At 45.9% G+C, this 21,795-nt stretch overlaps 1 protein-coding gene across 1 annotated transcript in view; it reads right to left on the reverse strand.

The window, feature by feature from the left end:
* Window positions 1-19,519, reverse strand: part of PRAG1 (PEAK1 related, kinase-activating pseudokinase 1) — a 41,014-nt gene extending 21,495 nt beyond the window's left edge. Inside the window, exons 1-2 of the mRNA XM_052661421.1 lie at window positions 19,190-19,519; window positions 15,567-17,401 (exon numbers count right to left, since the gene is read on the reverse strand). Of these exons, the coding sequence (XP_052517381.1) occupies window positions 15,567-17,401; window positions 19,190-19,519 (2,165 nt within the window). The remainder of the gene's footprint in view (window positions 1-15,566; window positions 17,402-19,189) is intronic.
* Window positions 19,520-21,795: the final 2,276 nt, after the last annotated feature.

A 21,795-nucleotide genomic window follows, 5' to 3' on the forward strand; every position in this document is an offset into this window, starting at 1 on the left:
AAGTGAAGCATTAAAAGAAAGAAAAATGTTGTTGCCAGATGCAAAGGGAACAAAGATATTAAATGACTGGTAGTGAATGAATGGCCAGCTCAATTTTGTGAGTCAAGGCAGTTTAAAGGAACAGACCAGGAAAAAAAAAAGAAAAGAAAGAAAATAAAAAGAGTAAGCATTTGTGAAACTTTTGTTTCAGGTGTGTGTGTGTGTCTGTGTGTGTGTACTGGATCACAGTATTAAATATAATTCTTAAAATATATTTTAGAAACTTAGTTTTAAAAAGGTTAAAAGTCATCGCTCTAGAATAGGGATGGACAAACCTTTCCTTAAAGGCCAGATGGTAAACATTTTAGGCTCGTGGATCATATAGTCTCTGTTGCAAGTATCAGCTCTGCTTTTGTAGCAGGGAAGGAGCCATTGACAATACGTAAACAAATGGGCATGTTTTCTAGTAAAACTTTTTACAACACAGATAGATGGGTGACCTGTGGGTGGTAGATGATGACTCCCGATCTAGAACAGTCTTGATCAATAGAAATATAACACAAGTTATTACATACATATAAAATTAAAAAAAGATTAGTAGCCAAATTAAAGGTAAAATTAATTTTAACAATGTATTTTACTTCACAAAATACATAAAATATTGTCATTTCACTATGTAACAAATACAAAATTAATGAGATATTTTATAGTTTTTTTATTCTAAGTCTTCAAAATCTGGTTTGTATTTTATATTTATAGCACATTGCAATTTAGGCTCCCACATTTTAGCTAGTGGCTACTGCACTGTGTAGGGCAGATTTAGAAAAACTCATACATGGGGAAGACTGTTCACAGTGTTACTAACAGCAGAAACAAAATCATAGGCAGTCCAATGGCCATTAGTAAAGGAATGGGTACACTGTGGTATAGTCTTGTATCAGAGTACCATATAGCATTCAAAAATAAATAAACTTGATTTTAAGGTACTAGGATGAAAAGGATTCTTAAAACGCTGACTATTAAAAGTAGCTTGCAAAAGGCTCAAGTGTGACACCATTTATATACAATTTTAAAACACATTATGATTCTATGTATTTTTTACACATTTTGCCACATATAACTGGTAAAATGGAAATGACACTCAACTTCAAGACAGTGATGACTCTGGGTAGCAAGGGAAAACTGAAATGGAAATTGTATAGGGAGGGATATTCCACTGGATCTGTAATATTTCCTTTTAAAAAAACCCCAGAGAACAAAATGGTAATTATTTGAAAAACCTTGGACAAGTGCGTGTGTGAAAGTTACTCAGTTGTGTCCGACTCTGCTGCAATCCCATGGACTATACAGTCCATGGAATTCTCCAGGCCAAAATACTGGAGTGGGAAGCCTTTCCCTTCTCCAGAGGATCTTCCCAAGCCAGGGATTGAACTCAGGTCTTCCTCATTGGAGGTGGATTCTTTACCAGCTGAGCTACAAGGGAAGCCCTTGGACACATGAAAGTGAGTTTAATCATTCTTTGAACTTCACTGCATGCTTGAAAAACTTGGAAATGAACATTCTTAGAAAGAAAGAAATCACTAGGGTCTGACTAAGCCCAAGGATGGCCACTTCTATTGACCTGCTGCTGAGCCTCTGAAGGGCGAGGAACACAGAGATGACCCAGTGAGATTTCAATCAGTCCTCATGGGACAGACAGGTTCTATGAGGGTTGATTTCACCACAGAAAAGCCTCATGGATGGAAGTTATTTTTCAGTCCTAACAACTCATCTGAGACTGTGAGGGTTAATTTTTCTACATCTACTCAGTATGAGAAGTCACAGTTTTAAAGCCCCACCAAGTGAACGCAGACAAAATCAGACTATTATAGTGGCTGCAGGATAAATTCTGTGTGTGTGTGTGTGTGTGTGTGTGTGTGTGTGTGTGTGTGTGTGTAGGGAAGTGGGAAGCCTCCAAAGGTAGACTTTGGTAAATCTTCGTAGCCAAGCCACAAGTGGAATTTTCAAGGCTTCTGGGGATTTTACTACTGTTTCTCTACCAAAAAACCCTCAAGAAGTCCAAATTCCCAACCAGTAACTAAAACCCCATAGGTAGCTGGGATGCTTAGATGTAAATCAGGAGGAAAGGGGTAACCTTTCTAAAAATCTTTCATATGAACTGCATCAAATATCATCCACCTTGGAAACCTGTATGATCTGTTGTCTTAGAGAATGGCCACTTCAATTATCGAAGAAACACAACCACACCAGACTTGAAAATGCAAAGGGGGAAGCTGGCCATCAAAGCGGGGACAGACAATCACATCATTTTTGTGTCTCCAGTCTGTGTGTGCAATAGATTTCTCAAGAATCCTTGCAAAAGGCTTAAGATTCCAAAGATAACTTTTCTGGGCCCTAATAGATTGTTCCATCAGATGCAAGGCCAGATGAGAATCCAAAGGCACTCAGCAATACACAGCCATACTATACTTTTTTCCTTTTAAAGGCTCTTTTCCTTCATTAATGATAGTTTGACTTGCCTTTCAAAAAACTGGTGCAAACCATCTACGCGATGAACTCTGATGTCACGTGATTTAAGGAAGTGGCTTCATGAGGCCAAAGCCACATGCTCTAGTCTTTCCTCTCTGGGTGGCGACTAACACTCTTATCAGCTGCAGTGAGAGCACTGCCTGCACAGATGTCGTTGCTCTGCACTGTGAAAAATGACTTGTTCTTGCTCAGACTTCCTTCCCTACCTCCCCCCGTGATTAGACACAGTCACAGGAGAGCAGTGTGAGATACGCAGCCAGTGGCACAGTGTCCTTAGAGATCTGAGCCCTGCAGCTGCTGCTCAGTGTTTGCAGAATGGCTTTTCCCCCCATTGTCCTTAGAGAAAGAAGCCTTGCCAGAGTTTTCTCCCTACCGTATTGGTAGAAAGCTGCGAAAAAATAATAATAATCCAGCCGGAAGAGCCATCTGCCAGACTTCCTCATTCATAGGAAAAAAAAAAATACCAAGTCTAAAAATACCCCCGAGTTTTCAGAATGCCCAATATTCTGAACAGATACCAGACCCCAGTGGGGGCAGAGACTATTTCTCAGACACGGCGGCTAGAATCCTCATAAGCAGCACAACTGAAAGTGTGACCGAGGCAAACGTTCATTCTCACAGCTCTGAGTCTGGGTTAGTTCACATCTATCTGGTTGAGAAATTTTTGCCTCTGGGGTGGAAGGTAAGGAAAGTCACACAGCACCAGTGTGCAGTTTGACACTAGTTCTCCAGACCCCTGTACACAGTTATACCACCCGGTCTTCGGATGAATCAAGTTCACTGCTATGTCTAATGTTTTGGGGAAGCCCTTTCAGGTAGCTCAGAAAGCACAAACATGTTTGAAAACTCAATAACTTAAGTTACCAAGAAGGGAAAACAAACTGGCTTAGATGCAACTAAATCAAGTCATGCCTTAATCAAAGAATGAGAGCCTCTTACCATCCCAGACTCCAGCTCTCGGTGCTGTGATCACCCACATGGCCTCCCAGAGCCCAGGGCTGGGCTGGGCCGGTGCCGGCGGGGTCCTGCGGAGCAGCCCTGAGGATGGGCCAGCTTCAAAGGCGGCCGAGTGTGCCCTGTCAGCCTGCTGTGAATTCACCAGCTCAGAGCTCTCCGTTTCCCCTCAGTTCCTCTCTGACTTTTCTATAAAATGCACTTCCTGCGAAAGCACAGGAAAATAGGGACGGCTCTGCCTCTGCGACCTGCGGCTTTCGATCTCCAATTGTCCTGTTGGGCTGCATCATCAGAAGCCATTCAAATACCCTCTCAAATACACTCAATTTCACCCTATTTCATTCTCTACTATTTGGCCAGATCCTAAAGTCAAAATCATTCAATGACTGGAGCTGAAACACTGGGTTAGCTTGGTGAATACAAGCACCCCGTTTTTATTTATCTTATGCCTGTATGACCAGCAGTGCATTCCCCAACCCTGTCTTTTTTGAATACCATTCTCATATTTTCCAGTAAATAAATACTGCCTGCCTGCTCTGTGCCAGGCACTGTGTCAGGATTTGTGGGTGCAACAGCGAGGAGAGGTGATACTATCCTTGCTTCAACAACGTGGTAGATAAATATTGATCAATCTCCTCTAAAAAAGTATGCAGAGGGCTTGAGCCACGGTTGTCAGAAAACATCTGCAGCCTTAGTCATTCTGACTCAAAATCTCTCCAAAATCCTTCTCGCATAATGATGGTCAACCTTCAAGAACCCTACACAGAGCTCGTGCAAGTATTCTTGACCTCTGCCGCCATACCGAATCAGCTCTGGTCTCGCACGCTAACAGAAACACACCTCCAGATTGTCTTTGATTTCAAATATCCCCCTCACCCCACCCCTGCACCGTGCATACATTAGAAAACATGCCTAGCATTCTGTTTGGAAAAAAAATTATCACCATTTTGGTTAATCAATATCCACTACTTCTGCTCATATATACTCTGCTCCGGTGGGGCGAGTCTCTCCATTGTCCCCAAAGCACCCTGCATTCCTGTCCCTGCCCCATTTTGGCAGAGAGGGAAACATTCTCTCTCCCCTCCAAACCTTTTCCATACCCAAGACCTAGCAGCAGCAGCAGCATCACTTACCTACAAACCCTTCCCAAGCCATCTCAGTCTTCTCTGACTGGTCTGTGCCCTCTGGAACTCATACCAAACTGAGTCTGATTCACATCACTGAGCATTTGGTTATAATCCTGGTTAGATGATTCTGTTTCATGTGAAACAGGCTTGTTACCACCACAATTATAAACTGTTTTGAGGAGCTGTGTCCTAGTCAGGACATGCTGGAACACAGAGTCATTATTAAACACTTCTTGATTAAGTTTATCTGCCTCTGTTTCAATAACTGGGAGGCATCTAGGAGGATAAATGTTTCCTTTAAGAAAAGAATCACACTTGCCCGGCTACACTTGCCCAGCAAAACTTGCAAAAGGCAGGAACACTGAGTAAACAACAGCCCTCCAGAAAGCTGGACTCAACAGCTGAGGCTTTTTCATATCTACAAAATACCACAGTTCCCAAATATCCTGAATTTATACAATCTAACAATCTTATAATTTAAAAAATATTTTTTTTTCAAGAGATGGGATGAGAAAGTAAGATCGCTAAGCTGGAAAGGTTTTTATTGTTTTTATCCTTAGTGCTGTTTGATGAAGATGCTATGGGAGTTATTCTGCAAAGTGTCTAAGTGCCAAATGAAGGAACTAATGGACCCAGTCTGCTCTGGCGACAGGCTTCCCCGCTGACTTATCAGTACATATAAAGATAGGAAATCAGTTTCATTTTGGGTCAGATGACCTTTACGGTCCCCACAGTGCAGGCTTTTTAATTTGCATTTGCAGTTAATGCACTGGTGACTGCTGGGGCACCTCAAGTTGAAAAAAGCCTTTGGTTTAACCCCAAAATGAAAGCACTTTGCATTCAGTGGAAACCATTTAAAAACAGGAATAAAGCCATGCTTATTTTTAAAGACAGCGGTATGCGTGTGCATGCACGCAAACCTGCACCTACATACACATCTTTAGGTTACTAGTTAGCTGGTATAAAAACAGATAAAAATGCTTCGATCGGTCAAATGGAAATTTGCAGCCATTTGTCCTAACTATACACAGATATACTTTGGCACTGAGAGATACAAATGGCCCCCAGTCTGCATGGCTATGTCCTTTCCCGAAGAATTTCTGGTGCAGGAGAGAGGAAGGCAGCAACTCCCTAGTGTGGGAAGGTTTAAGCCCAGGTTGAGGACAGGAGACCAGCTATGGAAAGCAGGTAAGAGGGTGCAGAAGAACTCGGTGGCTGGACCCCAAAACCTGGTCCACTACACTTGCATCTCCAATCTCATTACCTAAGAACAGTGAGTCTCCAACTCCTGGCCTGTTAAGGAAGAAACGCTGCATGTTTAAGAGCTTGATCATCTGTTCACACAGGGGCAGATCGGAAGAGGTGAAAAGGCAATGAATGACCAATGGAAAGTAAAGACTGAACTACAATCCACAGATGGGGCCCTCCCACCAGCTGCCCTGCCCACAGGTCAGCATAGTGTGGAAGAAACCTCTGGAGCCTTTGGGAACAATAGCAACGAAAACATTTGAAAAGCTTCCCAGATGAGTTTCATTCTTAAGAGCATGGGCCCTGGGGCATCCCATGCACAAAATGGAGCTAATACTACTACTTACCTCATTGGGGGGTGGGAGGGGTAGGTGGTGGTTAGGAGGAGCTGATGACTTAATATTTAATAAGTGCTAAAAACAGCACCAGGTACAAAGAAAGTACTAGTTATACAGAAAGATGGGAGGATGGATGGATGGATAGATGGGGACAGACAGACAGAAGACTTCAGCAGCCTCCAGCAAATCCAGTATCTTGCTACCTGGATAGAAGATACCTAGATATTTTTTAATAGATAGGCTAGAGATTTCACTTTCATATTTTAAAGAGACCCAAAGATGAAACAAACATCTCCCATCTGACTTCTGCACTAGTGCTTCTCCAGGAAAGCACACAACCATGACGACTGGTACCACAATGAACTCAAACTTCCTGACAGCTGGCTCTTGTGGCTCCTGGGCCATCCTTACATGAGACCTCCCATTCTCCAAAGCAGCTATTCCAAACTTTCATCCCATTATTTGGTATTCTTAGCCACTATCCTCACCTCTCTCAAGTAAGCCTGGGTTTGCTCCAACTCCCAGCTACTATAAACAATATTGTACTGATCCTCATTCTATTTTAGTCGAAGGCATCACTCAGGAATGGAAAGGGCCCAGTGTATTCTTATATTTTATTTTCCTGGGTAATTCATTTTAGCTTCCTTCACACCTAGACCTCAACAGTTAGTGATTAAATGACTTTCACAAGCAGGAGGAAGGGCAGAGCAACACTGAAGGAGGCAAAGGAAAAGGATTGAGGGGCTGGATTTAGGATTTACTATTTACTGTGCAGACAATTCCCTGTGTCACGCTCTAGAGAAGACACAAATATCAAGGAGGTATTTTGAAAGATCTAAAGGAAAGTCACCAAGTAAATATAATAGATCAGCAAATATTCCTGTCTGGGTTTTCTTCTACTTTCTCCTCATGTTGAATATTTTCATAAAAAAAGATGACCTCACTTACCACCAGTCAAAAAGACTTGGAAAAATTATATGTAAGTAATTACAAAAACAATAGTTTTCAATTTCTAAAATATAAATTTATATCATAATATTTAATATTAATTTATATATTATATATTTAATATTTACAATTTCAAACTACTCCTCCAAAAGATTCTGACATATACCTCCTGCCTCGACTCCCTTACCCCAGCCACTTGGGGCACAGAAAGTCAGTGCTAAAAGTTGAAGAGGGTGAGGCTAACATTCCTTGTTTAACATGATTTAAGGAATGAAAACAAATTTAAGGTCTTTAAAGAGAAATAATACATTATATAATGGATACTAGATTTAATGGTAACTGTTGTTTACTAAAATACAAACTTCCAAAAATTCATGGAATATTCATAATCACTCATTATAATTCACAAAATATTCATAGCCACTCATTAAAAGTCAGAAAATATTCATAATCACTCATTAAGAGGAAACAAAACATTTTGGCACAAAATGGAGGTTGTAATCAGAAGACCCTCTTCTGCAAACACTTCGCTTAGGGCTACATGGGCTAGACAGACCACAGATCCTCTCCCAGGTGTAGAACTTTCAAATTAGTACAGTGAAGTGTTAAGTTGCTCAGTCATGTCCGACTCTTTGTGACCCCATGGACTGTAGCCTGCCAGGCCCCTCTGTCCATGGGATTTCCCAGGCAAGAATATTAGAGTGGGTTGCCATTTCCTTCTCCAGGGGATCTTCCCAACCCAGGTATCAAACCTGGGTCTCCTGTATTATAGGCAGATTCTTTACCACCTGATAGGAAACAGTTATTGATCCCCAATGATTTTGCAATTACTGATGGTAAATTTTGGATTCTTAAGCTGGACAGGCAAACAGCTGGCACCTGTGGCTGTACACTGCTCCCCCCTCCCACAACCTGCAGACAGTATTGATGGGAGTATGGCAAGCTGTCACAGTTTTCCATGTGAAACTCCAGAATGCTACTTCAACTGATTGTAGCTGGTGTGGAGGATGCAACCTAATTGCCCTGGTGTTGCAAGAACATGCAGTCACAAAACCCTCCCTTTGATCACACATTCATAAGGATTATTTTAAGTGACCTCCCCACCATGACTGATTTTAAAATTCCAAAGATTCTTCTTCCCTTTCTTATAATCTTCAAAGTCTTATTACTACTTAATGCATCAATTTATCTCAACTATTCTTGTCTTTATCCAGGGTATCTGAATTTTCATTCATTTTGACTGTCTATGGAGCTCCGGGAATCAGGAGACATTGTGAAGGGACATACAGCGGAAACACTGCCAATCATTTGCCTAAAAGACAAGTTTTAAATTGTTTATAGCACATGTATAAATGGGCATGAAATGGCTAAAACCAAACTGCCAGGAAGTCACAGGGATCATCTGGTAGAGAAAGATACTAAAATTAACTGGAGAGTAAAATATCTGAGTAAGAAGGGAAGAGTTTTTTTTTTTTTTAAAGCAGTCTTTAATCTGGAAGTTCCCCTTTTCCCCCAGTGAAGGACACTTGTTTACGTAAGTCTGCCTGTTAGAAAAGTGCAGAGAATAAATGTCCAGAGTACCAGACAAAAGCTGACGGAAGCGGAGGATTTTACAGAGTTGTATGGGGAAAGAACAAACACTGTTAATGCCCACATTTTTAGGGATCTGCCCAAAAGCCAGTTGAAAGAAACAAGTAAGCGATTTTAGCACAGAGGCTGAAGACGCTGCTCTTAAAGGGAAAATTATTCGTTGAGAAATGGTTGCTAATGATTCTTTAAAGTTGGTCTATCTACCCTGGTAAAGGGAAATGCAAGTCTTTTTGTGAGCACATCAATGATAATCAAACAGCAAATTGCCTGCACTACAAATAGAGAAAATGTCTCAGCAATTGGTGAGTTCCACACCTCGAAGGTAGGCTGGCTATTCTAGGAACAAAGTGCTTTTGATCACGTGATGGCAGAGGGGGCTTGATCATGTGGCCCATGCCTGTATCTCCCAACCCACTTCAGAAAGCATGGAAAATCTATTCTCAGAAAAATGAAACCACACCCTAGAATTCCTTGCAATTTATGGGTGGGGAAAAAAGTCCTTAGGTGATTACTGCCTGAAAAGAACATTCTTGTGGCAAGAGAGGGCTGGGCTCCAAACACCTGCTCAGCTTAAAAGAAAAAAAAAAAGCAAATGTACAATCGTTGGAGAGTAATTAATCCATGAAAGGGTGCATTGTGCTCTCACAGTGTTTGCCCACCTTGAAGCATTAATAGCATTAATAATTATTAACTTCAGTTTCTTTAACTCAAGCCACAGAATTATAATGGGGTGTCCAGTGAAAAATAAGGCCAAGATTTGTAGTTCCTTCTGGCCTTTATTCCCCTCTAATTCAATAATCTTTCATTGAATACCTACTGTCTTAAGGCATCCTATGGAAAAGTCAACGAAAGTATATAAAATGTTTCCTGTATTCTCAACAGTTTACAAGCTCTTAGAAAGATATGACTTATGAATGGAGTTTAATTCAAAATGCTGTGTTAAGTGCCAAAAGAGAGGCAAGAACAGAGCACGGGGCAATCTGAAACTTGGGTATCAGAAAGACACTTTGATATAAGTATTTAATGATGCTACTTGCTCCTTTCTCAGTATTTTTTCATGTGTAAAACATACAGTTAGGTGCTTCTGGCCAAAATGAAATAAATAGGCTATGGTCTCTGCCTACTACTGTCAACTGAATAAAAGTTTCTTGAGCATCTACATATGCCAGGCATTAAACAGCATATTCTGAAATGATGGCTAAGAATGTCTTTTATCTTCAAGGAACACCTTTTTTTTTTTAATAGATGGCTATCTACATGCCTGTACTAAGTGTGATTTGTATTAGGTCAAAAGACCTTAAAGGAAGGATTGTTATTTCACTACTCCTGGACACCAAGCTGAGCTTATCTTGGCTTTACTGGGCAGAACAGGAAATTCAGTGAGAATCCAGATGCTGTGATAACCAGTCTCAACAAAAGCAATCAAAGCAGGAGTGCACTTTTGGCGGTCCTTTTGCACATCTGCTAATTTAATTCCTACCAAGTCAACCCTCAGGGGCCTTAAGAGGTGGAACTCCAGTAACTGGCTTTTTTTTAGCACCGTGCACAGAAAGTAGGCAATTAGTAGATATCTGATGAATTAAAGAATCTCTAATCCCTAAGCCTTCACCATGGATGCCTTCTCAAAAATGGAGAGAGTGCTGTAAATATTTTATATATGCTACTGTTCCACTTAGTGACTAAAAAAAAAATTACAGAATAAGATAGGAATCAATGTTAGTTCTCCCTGCTTCAGCATCACTAGATGTCCCACATCAGATTCTATCCATAAACTCATGGGAAGACGCCAACTATAAATTTCCTGGCACGGAGCAGGATATAAAACTGTATTGTTGATATATGTGCTTTGTTTGCCAAACTTTGTGTGTGTATGTGGTGGGGCAGGGGGGGTGGTTTCTCCCCTGAAGTATGCCCAGTATTCAGTCTTCACCAAACCAACTCAATCTCCAGCAGACTTATTTCAGTTTTGTCAAAAAGGTAAACACAGAGAAGATTCCTGAAGCGCGTATAATGCTTTCTGATACAAACTGTGATTTTCAAAACGCCACTGAGAAAAGCATGTTATACATGAAGATTGTGGGATTTCCTGGTCAATTGTTGCCATCCCATCACAATCCACTACAGTAAGAGGTGCCTCAAGAATAAAGCATTTGAAAGATATATTTTTTTTTGATGTGGCCCATTTTTAAAGTCTTTATTGAATTTATTACAGTATTGCTTCGGTTTAATGTTTTGGCTTTTTGGCCACAAGGCATATGGGATCTTAGCGCTCTGACCAGGGATTGAACCAGCAACCCCTGCTTTGGAAGGGGAAATCTCAACCACTGGACTGTACTCTTGCCTGGAAAATCCCATGGATGGACGAGCCTGGTAGGCTGCAGTCCATGGGGTGGCTAAGAGTCAGATACGACTGAGCATCTTCACTTTCACTTTTCACTTTCATGCATTGGAAAAGGAAATGGCAACCCACTCCAGTGTTCTTGCCTGGAGAATCCCAGGGACGGGGGAGCCTGGTGGGCTGCCATCTATGGCATCGCACAGAGTCAGACACGACTGAAGTGACTTAGCAGCAGCAGCAGCAGCCAGGGAAGCCCCTAGAGATTTAATCAGATTGGATATAGGATCTAGAGACAGTGACCCATCTCACTCATCCAATTCCAATCCTCAAAGTCATGCTAAGAGAGCGTGTGATTGAGAGATCGTACAATGAAGTTCTTTTGGTTCCTCTGGGGAGTAATGTGGCCACTTAAGCGTGCAGAAAAGTCCTCCATCTCTGACACCATCACCACCTGTCTGTGAGAAGCCATGTGAGAAGGATGAGAATTAAGAATGAACAAAAGCTTAGGACAGACTCAATCTCTGCTCCCCAGAATCCCTGCAAAGAAGGAGGAGAACTTAGTATAAGTATTGGGTTAAAATTATAAGCATGAGTGATAACTTTAAAACAAAATCATCCCTCACTTTCTTGGGGAAATGTTTTTCTTTTTGATTAGTCTCATCTGGGGCCAGATCATCTGGAAACTAAAACCATATAAACCTGTCTTATTTCTCATTCACCTGCTGTCTTCTAATTCTACCTCTGAGTTCAGGTCTACCAGCCTAATTCCTATTTTGGGGTTTCTTTGTGAAATGCCTGTTTGGCACTGATCAGATGATTTTCCCTTAACTGACCTTGTCACTGAAAAGCCATAAGTCATTTAAAACCAGGTTTGCATCTGTGAGGAAATAAAAGGCGGAAATAAATTTGATTTTTTTCACATCTTAATTACTCCCCCAGGCACTGGCTGCTCTCATTGAACTGCCTTGTCTCAAACGTGACATTTAAACTAAGACGTACATACCTCTTTCCTGTGGGTTTTTGTTTTCTAACCAGCAGTATGGGTTGCTCCTTACCTTCTAAGTCTGCCCTATATTGGAGCAGGGGTGATCCAGAGACTCAGTGGGATTGGTCAGGTTGAGCAGGTGTGAGCTTACACAGGTAGGAGGCTGCCTTGGCAGCAGCAGGTAAGAGACCCAGATCTCCTCACCTGCCTGGGAGGAAGGCTGAACATGTACTTGAACACCTCTACATGGCTTTCAGTCATTAAATGAGTATTGAGAATCTTCATCCTACATGGTATTGCAACAAGAGTTTTCTTAGGAACCCTGATGGGAGTTTGCAGAGGACAGTATCTCAGAAAACAGAAAAGCTACTGCCAAACATTCAAAACAAGACCACAGGAAAGCCAGGTCACTCTCCACGTCTATTTTTTCCCCCTCCGAGTCGGTCCGTTTTGTAAAATGGGACCAGAGGAAAGCCAGCATATGATTTCTTGGTTCTATAGTGGCCCGAGAGAGCACTAACTTACCTGCTTAAGTGCCTGTTACTAAAAAGTAACACTACTCTGCATGGAACAGCCCCTCTCTCTGGAGTCCTGAGTGGACCTCATACCCATCATGACAGTTGTTATCTTTGTTCATAGGTGAGGTTGAGCCATAGAAATAAAACCCACTGAACAGATGACCCATGTGAAGAAATGAAGTTAACCTTGGATGTTGCTCAAAGACCTTCCAACATTTTCCCATCTTGGAAAACTGACATCAGCCTGTCACAGCCACCAGTGGTGCTGGATCAACCATGGGCTATACTCTGGTCAATACTCTGATTTGCCATCACCCAGACCAACTAGGTTTGAAGGCTGTGGGTTCCTGGCACCCACCTCAGTAAGTACAGTACCAAGTTCCAGAATCAAAAGTCAGTTTATGGTCAGTTTATGGTATGGATGTGAGAACTGGACTACAAAGAAAGCTGAGCACTGAAGAATTGATTCTTTTGAACTGTGGTGTTGGAAAAGACTCTTGAGAGTCCCTTGGACTGCAAAGAGGATCCAACCAGTCCATTCTAAAGGAAATCAGTCCTGAATATTCATTGGAAGGACTGATGCTGAAGCTGAAACTCCAATACTTTTGGCCACCTGATGCGAACAGCTGACTCATTTGAAAAGACACTGATGCTGGGAAAGATTGAAGGCAGGAGGAGAAGGGGATGACAGAGGATGAGATGGTTGGATGGCATCACCCACTTAATGGGCATGAGTTTGAGTAAACTCCGGGAGTTGGTGATGGACAGGGAGGCCTGGCGTGCTGCAGTCCATGGGGTCACAAAGAGTCAGACACAAGTGAGTGACTGAACTGAACTTATGGTCCTGGGCCTGTCCTCTTATATCCTCATGGGAGATGTGCGATGATCCAAAAGATAATGCTGGTAATGCTTGAAAAATCTTCCCCAAATGAATATATATACTAGTTCAATTTATTTTAAATAGTACCAGATGCTCTTTTCTTTTTTTCTGTGTTCTCTTAAGCTAGTTAATTTTATTTCCTAGATTTTTCTCCCCAAAGTTCTGAAAATAAAAACTTTTTTTTTTAAAGAGCTAGCACCTAGAACCTCTGAGATTCCCACCTGTTGTGAATTGTATATAATCCAATGGTTTTGTTTTTTAATAAACTGGCCTCCAAAACTCTGATCTCACCCTAGATGCTAATGATGGATTCTACTTGAGTCACACTGCTATGGTGACTGGTGTTATTCCAAACCCTGTGATTCTTAACCAAGAAAGTTCTAGTTCCTTCTCCAAGGCTCAAGTGGTGTTCCTTGGATCAGGCCAGTCCCATTTCTATAAGGTGTGGGTATCCCTGCTACTGTTGACAGATCGGGGTGGCTTTTGCCTACAGAATTAATCTCTGCATTAGATTCTGTTCATCCATTTGAGCCTTTCAACAACAGGGTGTTACAAATGTATTGTTATTATTAGCCCATTTTGGAGAGGAACTTGAAGCTGCTCTGTCACAGTGAGTGGCTTGCTCGAGATCACTTAACATGTAGGTGAGACGGAACCAACAGGAACTCAGTTTTCTGGCTCCAAAGCCCGTGCTTCCTACTAAGCCCTCCAGGCCTGAGGCAGACAGACATGATGCCCATGTTTTATTTGAATGCCCTGCCCACTCCTCCATACACTGATGTGTCTAAGGTGTTTGGAAGCACATACTACGGAGGCAGCCTGCCACGTATGCCGTGCAACCCTGGCACAGGTTACTCAGCTCTCTCTCTGTTTTGTCATCTGTAATTGGGGATGGTAATTCCTACTTCCTAGATCTGCTCTGAGCATCAAATGAGTTAATATGTCTAAGTCCCTTAGCTCCATGCCTGGTCCATAGTAAGTGCTATATAAAGTGGGAGCTCTTCTGAGCTGAGGAACCCCCCATTCAGTCAGTGAGCAAAAACCGTAGCCCAGAGTCTGTGCTCCTCCAAAGATCTGGAGGATGGCTATCTACTACACATGGCAGGAGGCCAACTCAACACCAGAACAAAGCAGTGGTTCCAGAAAAAGCCCACGTTAGGACGCATCACTGCCCAAGACACCTTGATGTTCAAAGTCAAGTGTCACAGCTGCTTCCCTCTGTGGCCAATTCCCCGCTTCTGACATCAACCTGGAGGCACATGAGTTGAAACAGAACCACTGAAGATGACACGACTAAAGAAAATGTTCGGAAGGGCTGTCATCTTTTGAAAAACAGCAGGCTGTTCCTTTCCCTGAGAGGAATTGGTTTTGCTCTAATTGAGGTCCATTTCCCCTTTCCTTCTCCCCACCTCAGAATCTGAATTCTGTGCACAACTCAATACTTCAAAAAAAAAGAAAAGAATTTATTTTTCTCAGGCCTTTGAGAGGAACTTTAAACTGGCAGGAGAAAATGGTGAGAAAGCTGTGAGTTTCAGCGCGCTACCGTGAAACTATATATATGTGTTTTTTTCCTTTAAAAACCCACATCTGAGAGTTCTAAAACATGTGCAGTGCCTCCTACAACCTGCTTTTGCCCCCAAAGTCTAATCACCATCATGGCTACAATTTATGGAGCACACTGGCATTGCTCCTTTGCCTGCCCATCTCTTTGCTTCGCAAGATTCTGTAGCATAGCCTCCTGGAGCCTTCGTCTGCATGTTTAAATAAATCAGGAACTTTAGGATTTGGGTGGGGGGAAGCCTGCTGAAGACACTTCAGAGAAATGGAGAAAACAAGGACACCCAATGATAAGAGGGTAGGCACCAGCCAAGAGTGACAGCCTCTCAGTGCTTCTCAGAAAGACGCCTTCCCAAGGGCCAATTCCAAGCAGGGCACTGCTCCTAGGTTTGTGTGCTGGGCACCGAGGAGAAATTCACACTAAGGCACACGTGCCTACAGGCCCCAAACCTTGGCCTGATGTCTTGCAGGCAGCAAAGACCTTGGTTTCTGGAAGGCGCCTCCGTCTTGCTGGACGAACACCCTCTCCAGGTCCACCCAGACACCAACTTGCACGCACACACACTTGTACTTACCGTGACTTTGGAGGTGGCGGGGGAGGCGAGAACGCCTCAATCCCACTTCTGTCCTTGGGGAACTCAAAGGCAAATGAGGCCGACTTGCTCATCCCAGTCCCAGCTTTGCTGTTCTGCCCAGAGGAGCCATCTGTGGAGCAAAGACGGTGCCAGGCGGAGGAGCTGGCTGGGTCCAAGGGGCCATTTTCCACCTCTCTCCCCCAACTTTGACTCAGCAAGTCCTGCTCCACCTCATCCTCCTCCTCGATTCGGCACTGGCGACTCCAGGCACCGGCCTGGGGCCGGGGCCGCCTCTGCTCCAAGACTGACGTGCTGGTGGCAGGCGGGGGGCCCCTGGCAGAGTCACTGGTGGGGATGCCGTTGGCCCGGCAGGAAGAAGTGGGGTCAGCGGGGGCCCTGGATGGAGGCTGGGGCCCAGGGACGCCCGAGTTCCCTTCACTGAGGTCGGACAGCGGGGAGGCAGAGGGGGATACTGGGGACCCTCCAGGGCTGCTCCTGGACATCTTGGGGGGGATGGCAGGTCTCCCCTTGGCCGTGGTCTCGCTGGCACTGCGATGCCGGCTCTCCCTGGAGCCGAGCCCCTGCCTAGCTGAAGGCTCCTCTCCGCCTGCCTCAGGAGCCTGCTGGCTCGGGGGCCCCCGTGGCCACTGCACCCCCACCGAGGAGTCAGGGCTGCTCAGGTAGATTGTCCGGTGGTCCTCTTCTGGGTGGGCCGCCATGACTGTGATGGTGGCCGCCATCTTGGGGGCCACCTCTGGGCCTTCCCTGTCCTGGCCGCAGCCAGATGCGGCTTTCTGAGCCCAGGTGTTAACCGTCCGCACCTGGGCCTGGCCTGGGGTGCTTGCCCCCTGTTCTGCCTTGGCCTGCAGCCTGGAAGGCACTGGAACGGCCTTCTTCCTCTTGGTACTCTCAGCATAGATGGGTTCAGACTGTGCAGCCTCCCTGGAGTGGGCTGGGGGCTGGGGCTCCCCAGTCTGCCCAGGGCACCTGCTGGAGGCCACGCTGTGGCAGCCGGAGTCCTGCGGCTTCCCCGGCCCAGGCTCCTTCCTGAGGGAGCAGTAATCGCTCTCAGGATGAGGGGCCAGGGGGCTGCTGGCGCGGCTGTTGGCGCTCCCGCACGAGAGGCCATCCGAAGAGCTGGCAGCCTCTGAAGCGAGGGACTGCTTCTTGGGGCCCAAGCGGGGTGGGCTCTCCGTCGGGCCCTGGCTGCAGCAGTCCCTGGGGAAACTCAAAGCCCGCTTCTCCTCCTCAGGTGGCCTGGCACACACCCGCGGCTCCCAGCAGGCTGCCGAGCAGTCCCTACCGCCCTGTCTGTGTCGGGAACCGCCGGCCCGGGCGGCGTCCTCCGCGCCTGGGCTCCCGGGACAGCAGTCCAGGATGGAGCAGTATTCTCCCCCTTCGCTGTCCCCCGAGGGCGAGCACCTTTGATCGCTGTCATCCTCCGAGGGCAGGGACTCCCGCAGGGGCTGAGCAGACGGATAGGGCCCCAAGCCCTTGTGGCAGCCGGAAGTCATCCCGGCGAAGGCGGCCAGCTTGTGGCGGAAGCTCTCCTGCGGGGAGTTTAGCTCTTGGTAGGGGATCACTGGTTTATCTTCTCGTCCAAGCTTCTCGTCAGGGAAGCTCACCGGGTGGAAGGCGGCACTCCGGTCCCCCCGGGGCTCTAGGCTGTGCAGGCCGACCATGGCATAGGCAGGGGGGTTGCGGGGGTGACCCCTGTCTGTGGGACCCGAGGGCCCGGCAGGCTTCTGGACGCCTCGGAAGCTGCCCAGATAAACTATTGGCGCATCTTCCTGCTTCGGGACGGGGAGCTTGCCGGGGGCTCGTCTCCAGATGACCTACACAGCCCCAAGGTTAAAAGACTTACATTAGACCTTGCCAGAGAAAAAAGGAAGAGAGAGAAAGTGAGAGGGCAGGGCCATGACACTGGAAACCGTCTTCGGAGCCACAGTTAAGGAGCCAGGCTGCCTGCCTACCCTCTGATCTCCCCACGGCCTTCTCATCATCGCGGGGCTCCCCTGGAGCCGGCAGTCTTCCCAGACACTGCGCTTCCCGCCCATGTCTGTTACTCTTTTGGCTGAGGGGAAAAACGCTAAAGAAGAACATTTTGCCTTTTCCCTCGAAACTGCTAGATGAGATGAATTCTCCCATGGGCTTTGAAAATAAGAGTTTGAGTTTTAATTTTTGCTTAGTGTTCATTAGTCTTTTGATAAGAAAACAAAGTCATAAGGCTTTTAAAAACACCTTGGGTTGGGGGGTGGGGTTAGAGGGCAGGAGGGTGAGGGGTGCCTTCTGAGCTGGGCCCTGGTTCCCTTGCATCACTCACTCTGAGCCACAATCCTTCTCCCAGTGACAGGCAGTGACCTCAGCCCAAACCTGCATAAGTGGCTGGACTAGTTGAGCCTGAGACAGTGATGTAGGCTAGTCATTCCCATCACTGAAATCACAGTCCCCTCCTCCTTTCCTTCTAAAATCTCCCCTACCTCCACTTTCAAAGAAGCCTCAAGGCAGGGCTGGCCTCTGGCTCCTTTCCAACATGATCCAAACTAGAAAGAGTTCCTGGTTTATATCTGTGAAGGTTGAAGGTGCCAAGAAAGGCCTAGGGAATGAGTGTAACCAGCTTCTGGAAAATGGAGCAGCAGCTTTGCAGGCGACTTGAAGCTGAGAGCAACCCCAGGAGGTGGCTTGCCTCATTCAAGCCTCCCTTGATTTAAAACTGACTTTTGATTTCACATAAGCTCACAAAGCCTTCCTGACCTACTCACCGTGATAGTTTAAGAAAACTAGAACAGGTAAAGAGGTTATAAGAAGTCCCAAGAATATGTTTTAGACATGCAGCTTCTTAGAAGACATGTCTAGAGGCAGCAGGCTTCATACACCCTCTAAATAATTAGACCTTGGTCAGGGTCAACGGTGGGGTGAGGGGTGGGGAAGGTGGGCGGGGGATGAGCAGAATGGTCTACTCTCTAAGGATGTAATTGTCTTTAGTAATCCCAGATCAAAGGTGGGAAAATCCAAGCTTCCAAATTGGAAATATGAACACTGGCTGGGAACTGGATGATATCACAGAACTACTGCTGACATTTTTAAGTGTGATAATGATATTTTGTATAAAGACTTAATTTTTTAAGGAGGTACAATCATGATGCAATATCTGGGGTTTGCTTTAGGGAAAAGGAGGGGAAGGGAGAGTAGGGGCAGGGATAAAGATGGAAGGAGAGTGATCATGAGTTGATGACTGTTCAAGCTCTTGAGGCAGGGTGGTGGATGCATGGGGTTTGTTAAGCAATTCTTGGTAGTTTTGTATATATTTAAGATGATCTCTTAAAAAAATATTTTAACTTTTTAGAAAAATGCTTCATTTTAGTGGCTATGTCCTGATACAATCTCCAAATAAACTTGGAGGGATTGCATTCATGGTTCTTGGCCTGAAGGGACCGAGAGAAAGGAGGGCAGAGAGAGAAGAGAGGGTAGCAGTCAGGAAGGAGCAGTCTAGGGCGAGCTGCCCGGGAAGCCAACCCGCAGGAGTCCTGCTGGGACAGCTCACCCTGGCTGCCCGCCAGTCACAGCAGCCTTACAACAGGAGCAGCCCCTGTAAAAATACCATGGGGCTGAGTCAGCCTCACCTGTGCGACGTCGGTACTCATGCCGGCCTCTGTCCACCCATCAGACGCCTCAGAGCTCATCATGGTGGGCTTCACGGCGATGGTGGGCTTGGAGTAGGGTGAGACGCTCAGGCTGTCATCTTCCGGGCGGCCGGTCTCCGGCCTGGGGTGCAGGCGAGGCGGAGGGGGCAGGCAGCCAGCTCGGGGCTGGGGGCGGCCAGGCACCAGCTGATGGTCACTGCGCAGGCAGAAGCAGTTTTTGCAGGACCCGGGCTTCCAGATGTGCTCCACAAAGTCGCTGCACGCAGACATCTTCGGGCTCTCGGGGTTCAGTGGAATGGTCTCAAGCATCTTGAGCAGCAGATGGGGTACTGGTTCATCTTGCACTCAGCTTGCTGGTGTGGTCTCCGGGAAGGTGGAAGGGGCTCACTGGGCAGCTTCCTGGAAAAGCAGAACACTTGCCTGATCAGAGATCTCCCCTGCCAGATCTCCCCTTGGTGTATGCTCAGTCCTGTTTGACTCTTTGCGACCCCATAAACTGTAGCCCACAAGGCTCCTCTGTCCATGGGATTTTTCAGGCAAGAATACTGGGGTGGGTTGCCACTTCCTATTTCAGGGGATCTTCTCCACCCAGGGATCCAATGCCCATCTCTTTGGTCTCCTGCATTGCAGGTGGATTCTTTAACTGCTGAGCCCCTGGGGAAGACGGGGCATGATCAATCAGAGTCTGATGATATGACTATGGAGCAGAAGGGGAAGAAGAAAAGAGGTGAAGATGACTATTCTATTTATTCCAAGGCCCTCACCCACTTGTCATGAGGCTCTTAATCCCTTTCTAGTGGGGTGGCCTTAAAAAGCTGTAAAATCTAAACACAGCTCTGTTGCATGTGTGGGTGTATGTGCGTGAGTTGCTCAGCTGTGTCTAACTCTGTGTGACTCCAAGGACTGTAGCCCACCAGGCTCCTCTGTCCATGGGATTCTTGAGACAAGAATACTGGAGTGGGGTGCCATTTTCTTCTCCAGGGGATCTTCCTGACCCAGGGATTGAACCTGGGTCTCCCACATTGCAGGAAGATTCTATACCACTTAAGCCACCAGGGAAGCCCCTGATGCATGAGTAGAGAGTGTAAAAGATACTTCAGTCCCCTAAAATCCTGAGCACCTGGAGGTTCTGGGGGCAGTTCACAGGAAGAAATCACACAGGGCTGGAGATGAGAAGCGTGTGACTGATCTGTGCATCCCCTGCTGCTGTGGGGCCTAGAGCCTGGGTCTTGGCCCCAGAGAAATGAGAACTTCCAAACAGGACAGCAGGTAGAAATCATGGCTTCTGGAAAATAAGCCACAATTTCTAACCGAGAATGATATGAGAGGGGAGGCAAGCCTGGGCTCTGAGATCAACACTGCAACACATACTTGTGAGGAGGTGGAGGCAGAAGGGGTGAGAAAGTGTGGTCTCAGCTGTTCCCCAGGGGGTCCTGGTTGAGAGGTCTGGCATCTTGGGAATTCTCCAACCCCTCTACTTAATATGCCTCATTCAGCCCAGGGCTTAGTGAAATCAATAGACCTAGAGCTTCAGGCCTGGGGGAAACAGAAAGAGAGACTCATGGTCATGTAGCCCTGTGGTCTAGGTCTGGATAGACTGTACTAGAAGAGTCATTGCTCACAATGATTTTCCCTATGAGAACCCTAAGGAATCCTAAAGGAAATCAGTCCTGAATATTCATTGGATGGACTGATGCTGAAGCCAAAGCTCCAATACTTGGGCTACCTGATACAAAGAGCCGACTCACTGGAAAAGACCCTGATGGCTGGGAAAGATTGAAGGCAGGAAGAGAAGGGGACGGCAGAGGATGAGATGGTTGGATGGCATCACCTCACCAACTCAATGGACATGAGTTTGAGCAAATTCCGGGAGTTGGTGATGGACAGGAAAGCCTGGTGTGCAGTCCATGGGGTCGCAAAGAGTAGGACACGACTGAGCGACAATGAGAACCCTGGAGGGGAGGCAGTCAGCTTGCTGAAAGAGTTTACTTCCTCTGAGAGTAAAACTGAAGGCGGAGAGTTTGCACCACAGAATTCACTCAGTAAATTCACCACTGAGGGGGAAAACTCGAAGGATTGCAGACTTTAACCAGTTCACCTGAATGAGACCCGTCAGGTAGTTGTCATCTCCATTTTACAGATGGGAAAACAAACCCAAGAACATAAACTGAAGCATGTCCGCAGGCGCAGAGTGCACAACGGTTCCTCGGAGAGAAGCCAACTTTGCTGGCAGCCCCTCATGTCATCACCTCACACGTTACACTGAGTCCCTTGCCATTATCTGTTTACTGCTTTTTGCTCTCCTTTTTTCACTTAAATGAAAGGACTTCCTCAGAAGGACAGTGTTCAGGAGAAAATCATCCTGAAGAATCTACAGTGAACAGACTCATTAAATAGAGAGGGTTTGGCCCCAGGGTCTGCTTTCTGCTTTCCTCTCGTGAGAACTGGCTCTGAGGTTGCTGCTTTCCCTACCATCAACAGGACTAACCAGGTGGAATGAGCCAGGAGCCCCAAAGATCATTCCAGAATCTCTATGGGAAGAGCTCTCTTTCTGGTCTCCCACACTCGCAGACCAGGGTGCCTAT

Source organism: Budorcas taxicolor, chromosome 24 (genome assembly GCF_023091745.1).
Source record: "Budorcas taxicolor isolate Tak-1 chromosome 24, Takin1.1, whole genome shotgun sequence".
Classification (NCBI taxonomy): domain Eukaryota; kingdom Metazoa; phylum Chordata; class Mammalia; order Artiodactyla; family Bovidae; genus Budorcas; species Budorcas taxicolor.